Below are 6,968 nucleotides of genomic sequence, written 5' to 3'. Positions count from 1 at the left end.
GATGTGTAAACACGTTTTCAAAAACAAGTAAAAATCAATTCCAAACACATCTTATATGTTTAATTGATTAGCGGGGAAAAAAAAAAAACATATATGTTTACTAGGCAAATAAGTAGAATTTAGTTATCTAATTTGACATTTCCCATTATTCAATAATTAAAAAAAAAAATCTCACACATTTTAAGCTGTATTCCTTGCTAATAGTAATACCAAGAATATTCTGTTATTCTACTTATGAATTATCTAAGACAAAGAAGCATTGGTGGCTGCCAAAATTAATATAAAAAAAAAGGTTCAAAGTTGAAAATAATTAAGCAGAGAATTGTACCTTAAACACTAGAAAATCTAGCCTTAGTGCAAGACTCAATAAGCAAGAACAACTATATAAAGCAGAAAACATTGTTGAGACATAACATAAAAAGTTTTTTAATTTCATGGACCCACATGAACCACAAAATTGTCACCTCACAACGTCTCCAAGTGTTTCAACATTTCTGTCTGAATCAAAGTATTGCAGAAGGCGGCCTTTCACATGTACGTTTGTTGTGGCCACAAGTGAATCAACTACAGAATTTCAGTTTCCCAAATTGTACCGTAAAAACAAAACCATGGGGACCCAGGAAAAATCACCTTTTTTTACCTCTTGGAACCCCACCCTCTTTTATTGTCATAAAATAATGGGAAAGAGAAGAAGCAAAGACTAACAAGGATATGAAGAAGGATGGTTCTGATGTTATTATCATTAGCAGAGCCCACCATTACTCCAAATAAAAATAAAAATAAAAATAAAAATCTGCCCAAATTTCCATTAGTGACTAAAGCTTATATCTCCATTCTCAAAATTTATTTCAGCAGACAAGACCCCAAAACACTAAATGGGTATTGCTTTTTTTTTTTTTCCCCCTTTTTTGCTGAAAAGTTGGCTCTTGCTTTGTCCATCCAACTTTCAGTACCTTCCATTATAAAAAAAACAAAAAACAAAAAAAAAAAAAAAACAAACACTTTCAGTACCTTCCATTCAATATAATCCAATAATAAGAAAGGCTGGTGAAGGGCATGTCCCACCACGCCCTTATTGCCATTAAGGAAACTCTCGATTACAATAAAGATTCTGCCTCAAGTGGGTTTCCCATCTCCACAAAAAAAAAAAAAAAAAAAAAACAGAAGAAAGAGAGAGGAGCTTTTAGTCCGTTGCATTTCCGTCAATATTGGCAGCAACAACATACTACGAAATTTCGTACAGGATTCAGTCATCGACAACAGAAGTTGATTGTCACACTTTTAGGTTATGGTAAATTGCTAATCCTATACTGAAATATATTGACTGAAAATGATAGAACAGTAATACCACAATATCCCTGTTTCCCATCAGGCAGAAATTTTTAGATGCAGAACCAGAATTGTGTTGTGGGCTTGTGGCTCTAAGGTGCTTGGCTGATGAGATGGGACGGAAGAAACTGATTGGATAACAATTGACATACTTATTGAAAATTGAAATTCAAAAGCCATTAAATGAATGAAGAAAATTTGGGGCAATGTTGCATCACAATCGTTCATACTCCACCGTAAGTTTTGCCTCTAGAAGGTTCCCATGGCCGTAATATCTTTATTTTCCTTCGAATATCAAATACGAGCTTTCTACCTACCGACAGAAGTGTGTGGTTTTAAACGTTACATCTGAACAAAATCACATCGAAATCACATAATTCCAATCGGACGGATCAAAACAGAATCCTAAATACCCTACTGTGGAATTCTCGTATCAAATAAAGAAAGTCTAAAGAGTCTCAATAGTTTTAATAACAGATGTCATGTTCCAATAATTTTCAAAGACCATCAAGTTAATATTAATTTCAAGCACGAAAATATGTATAGGGACGTGAAGACTAGAAAATAAGAATTGGCATAGCGAGTGGTACTACTATACACGTCTTTTTAACGTAACGAAACAATTTACTGCTCATTGATTATTTCCAAACATAATTGAAGAAACTTGAAACTGGAAAGTGTCAAAAGTTGATAGAAGATTTTTCTCAGATTGAGTCATTCTTTCATACTTCTGGCGTGAAGCAAGGATTAGGAACTCCAAACTAATAGAATCAAAAGCCAACCACCACGGCACAATGGATTGTTTTAGGTCAAAATTTTTCCAGTCAACACGGTGCTCATAAAACATTTTTATCGTGTTAGTATGAAATCAAGAAGCACAACTTGGGCGCTTGGGCCACTGACGTTTATAAATCCTATATTGACATACATACATACATACATACATGTATAAAGTTGCACGCTAACCATTATAGAGAGTCTTAAGCTCCCACTTCAAAATAAAACGGAACTGAGTTCGACTTAACCAAAATGGGAAGCCATAGTACCTAGAAAATTGGTAATCTCGCGAGAAGGATCAAAGTGACAGTAAGGATCTAAATTATCATTGAATCAGTTAATCGAATACCCTTATTACAAAACTCTTCACTTGAAGCCTACGTTTATGAAACAAAGCCAAGTGGTAAAATGCACTTTCTCAATGCACCTGCCATGGTTTTTAACACATTTTTTAAACACATTCTGGATTTCAAATCGTTGGAATGGTACACGTATATTAATTAAAGCTAATTGCTCAACAATACAGAACATTGCTTGAAAGCAGCACATTATATGGTATTCCTATAACTTCCTTTATGACCTTAGAATATCAATGAAAGAATTTTTAAAAATATTTCCAGCAAAAATGGGGACATATATGGAATACAACATGAGGGGGGGATGTTTACCACTATAAAACAGGCACTGAAATTGACATTGGCACTGAGACATCACCAGCGAAACCTGAATCTCTCGTTGTAGCAGAATTGCCCGCAAAAGCGTATCCTACACCAAGACCACCAAAATGCATGATTGCGTTCTCACACCTCTGGAACTCTCTGGCAAGTGATGCCGCCTTCCTTCTCGCTCGCTTTGTACCAGTAAACAACAAAGTCTGAAGCAACCCAGCCAGTGCTGGTGCCTTAACAACCTTCTCCTTTGTGGCTGCCCCGCCACTCCGGCATAACTCTAGCAATGCTGCAACTGCATTTTCTTTTCCCTTTGGTGTTCCACAACGCATCATCCCGATCAAGCCTGCAACCGCCATTTCCTCATTCCCTACGGCTTCAGCGCCAATTGGCTGCCTAACAATCAAGGCCAATGCGCCCGCCGCTTCCTCAGCAACACCTTCGTTTCCCAATGCGCTTACGAGTGCTGTCACAGCTCTTGCCTCTATCATTCTGACACAGTTATCTGTGTGTGTTGACAGATTAAACAAAGCGGTAACAGCATCCTTCTTTCCCCTTGGAGTGCCCTCTCTCAGCAAACCTGCCAAAGCTTCGATCGCCCCTTGCTCGTCTGCTATTCTCTTCTTGTAATCATGAACCGCTGAGAGGCTAAACAAGGTTGCGGCAGCATTTTCCCTAGCCTCTGTCGTGTGCCCAAACCTGAGAACTTCCACAATCGACTCTAAACACCCTTCTTCTTCCATAATCCGGCTTTTGTTTTTGTCATAGATCGAAAGGTTGAGCATTGCAGTTACAGAATTCTCCTGTGCAACCGGGTTAGGAGACAAGAGTATTGTTCGAAGATACGGAATTGCTCCAGCTTCTGCAATGAACGCGCGGTTTTCACGTCCTGTTTTTGCCAACAAACGTATCTCACGAGCAGCTAAAGTCTTTGCAACTTGTGATCCGTGCGCTAGCTGTTGAATTAGAAGCGCTGCCGTTGCTCTGTTAGCTTCCAGAGCAGCCTTAGTGGGGGAAGGCGCCGCAAAGCTTTCTGCAGATGCATCCGGGCACTCTGGCGGGTCGTATGGAATCCCATGAGCATTGCACCACTGCATGATCAAATTCCTCAAAGCTCGATTCGGAACAAGGCGGGTATTGATGAGCATCTGCCCCGTCTTTGGGCAAGTGCAGTGCCCTTCTTCCATCCACCTGGATATCGAACTCCGATCATAAGTCTGCCCCGTTGAGATGATCACGGGGTCTCGCATCAAATCCAAAGATATTGGGCAACAAAAGTCCTTCGGAATCGTTATAAAGGTATCTGCAATTTCTTGAGAAATCAGCCCCTTCCTTGGCTTCTTCTGACTCCCACACCCCAATTCTACTTCATCCTCCTCAAAACCGAAAAGCAAAAACCTGCAATATCTTGTAAGCGCCACAAACCCATTAAGCACCCCAACAGTAGGCTCAACATCCCCCTCATGATTAACAATCTGCTCCTCCAAGAACTCAATTTCATTCCTGCAATTCTTCGCGTCCCGAATCCGCAATCTCTCCAAGAGAAATAACCGCAAATCCTCCGAACTCGGAATCTTCCCATTCTCAAACTCATCGAGGAACGAAAAGAACTGAATCCTCAGCGCTTCATCGTCTTTATCAATAAACAATTTGGCCCTCCTCGACTGCCTACGCAAGAGCTCGGTCTGCTCCCTAATATCCTCCCCCAATTCGACATCCTCCATCGGAAAAACATCCAAAAGCGTTGAAATCTCCTGGTTCAAATCATGAAAATGGCCCGAAATCGAATGATTCTGAAGCAAAAGCCACAACTTGCTCGATTGCGAGCAATAATCAAGCAGTATTTTGGAGCGATACAAAAGCAAGTAAAGTTCTTTCAAGCAGAGCAAGGCCGTCCATGGCAGACTCACACCCGAATCCCTCAAATACTCCAACAGCACGAGAAAAACCTCCATTTTCCTCACCAGCGACCGAGAATTCTTCCTCTGAAAGTAAAACGACACGTCGGAGAACGACGAGACAAGCTCGGCGGTCAACGACGCTAGGGTTTGCACAAGAGCGACGTCCGTTAGGTCAACCGGAGCCAAAAACGCCTCCAGAGAAGGCGATCTCCGCCGCCGCAAAGACGAAAATATCGCCGCCGAAGCCATCCCAATCCAATCCCAAAAAAAAAAAAATGAAAGAACGAACGAAATAAAAAAGAAAATCACAAACGATTTTCTCTCTATCCAAACAAACAAATTCCAAATTTTCTCAACCACCAAAACCGAACAAAACTCCGATTTTTCCGACAACCCACACAAATTCCCCTTCTTCCTCCCCCAAACAGATCTTGAAAATCCTCAAAAATTGCAAAACAAAAGAAAAAGACTATGAAACAGTCTTACTCTTCAAACTTTCTTCGTCGTCAGTTGTTCTTTGTATAGCTTTGGTCGACGTTTGAATCTTCAAAGGAAAGAGAACAAAAAAAGAAAAACAGAAAAAGTGAGAAATAGAGGAATGAGTTCCCCAAACAAAACCTTGTGAGCCCAAATTTTCTAGTTTTCTTTTAATTAAATATTCATTTAATTTTGGCCGATTCCGCGTCCTCGAAAAAGGAAGGAAAAGGACTGAATTTCGGAGACTTTCTGTGTCTAGAATTTCAATGCACCCTTGGTGAAAACGACTTCAATGGCTTTGACGGATAATTATCCAGATTCCTGTCCATTCGTTTTTCTTCTTCCTCCTCCTACTCTACGAACAGTTTTTTTTTTTTTTTTTTTTTTTTTTTTTGAGAATTTTTCCGTGTTGGATTTATGTGCAAAAATAATTATGTACATGGTCTACAATAATAATTTATACAACTTTCTTTTTTCTGTTTTGACGAAAAAGAACATACTTTTTGGTTGGAATTACGGCCTTGGACTTGGACTTTGTGGGTTTTGTGCAAGGTCAAAACCGTCTGTTGGGGAGGTCTTTTTTGGTTGTTGTGGGAGGACGTCACATGGGATGCTTCGTATTTGCCTTTATTAAGAGCCTTAAGCCCCACAACCCGGCGAATATTATATAACTAAAAAGAAAATATTAGAAAGAATTAAACAATAAGATCTCCTAACGCACGTATAATGTATGTATGCGGAATTTGGAGACAATTATTTAGGTAAAGCCTCCGAATATTTATATTTTTTAAAAAAATATGTATATTTTTTTGGTATATATATATATATATTTTAAAAATATGTATATAGATATTTAGATACATTATAAGTGTCTCCTTATATTATACATATTTTAAGAGAAAATATACATGTGCCGAAGAAGAAATATGCATATTTTTAAAAGAAATAGATACGTGTCGCTCTAATCCAGTAGAAAATATACATATTTTTTTTTAAAAATATACATTTGACGCTCCAATCTGATACCGGATTGCAATCCGATACCCGATTGGAGACAATTCCTGAACTTGCAATATTTTTCAATATCTTTTCAAAATATATATATATATATATATATTTGAATATCTTGATCAATATATTTGAATAAAGAGCAACTTTAATTGATTTTATTTTATTTTTTAAATAAAAATAATGAAACTAGTAGAGATATGCATTTCTTTTTATGAGGCTCTAGTTTTTTATTCTTTTTAATACATTTGTTTATTCGTAGCATTATGAGGATTGTAAGGTTAATTGTTATTGTAACGATAAGAGAATCGTAATTAAGTAATTATTGACCCAAAAAAAATATAAATTGTAAGAACTAGTGGTGACAATGTACGTGCAAAGGTAAGAGTATTTTACAAGGAAATAATTTTATTCAAATGTACTAACTAATATATACCATCTACTTATAAAAGGGTATTGTTTTCAATAATGATGATTTTTATATAATAGTTAACGAAAAAACACTTTACAATAGATTCGTTTTGATCTTTTTGTTTATCACAACTACGTCAATCGTCATGTTATTTCAATAAATGTAATATGCATTAGAAATTATTATCTTGTGTACTATAATAATTATGATAAGATTTTTTTTTTTTTGCTCTGAATATAAGATTGTAGTATTTATTAACAAGACAAGACTCAAGTGACAATGACTCAAAATAAAATATTCAAAATCAGCTAACATTTTTATTTTTTTAGTGCTATGACAAAAAAAATTTAATTTATAAGAATCTAATAGAGATGGTTATAATCTTTTTTTACCCCC

General features: G+C 37.0%; 1 protein-coding gene across 1 annotated transcript; it reads right to left on the bottom strand.

Moving 5' to 3' along the window:
• Positions 1–2,399: 2,399 nt before the first annotated feature.
• On the bottom strand, positions 2,400–5,507 carry LOC21388341 (U-box domain-containing protein 17). The gene has a single exon (XM_010108321.2). It carries the CDS (start codon positions 4,922–4,924, stop codon positions 2,777–2,779), a length of 2,148 nt encoding a protein of 715 aa, XP_010106623.1. The 5' UTR covers positions 4,925–5,507; the 3' UTR covers positions 2,400–2,776.
• Positions 5,508–6,968: the final 1,461 nt, after the last annotated feature.

Source organism: Morus notabilis, unplaced genomic scaffold (genome assembly GCF_000414095.1).
Source record: "Morus notabilis unplaced genomic scaffold, ASM41409v2 Scaffold1503, whole genome shotgun sequence".
Taxonomy (NCBI): Eukaryota; Viridiplantae; Streptophyta; class Magnoliopsida; order Rosales; family Moraceae; genus Morus; species Morus notabilis.
Note: the sequence above shows the minus strand (reverse complement) of the source record. Positions and strands in the feature narration are given on the sequence as shown.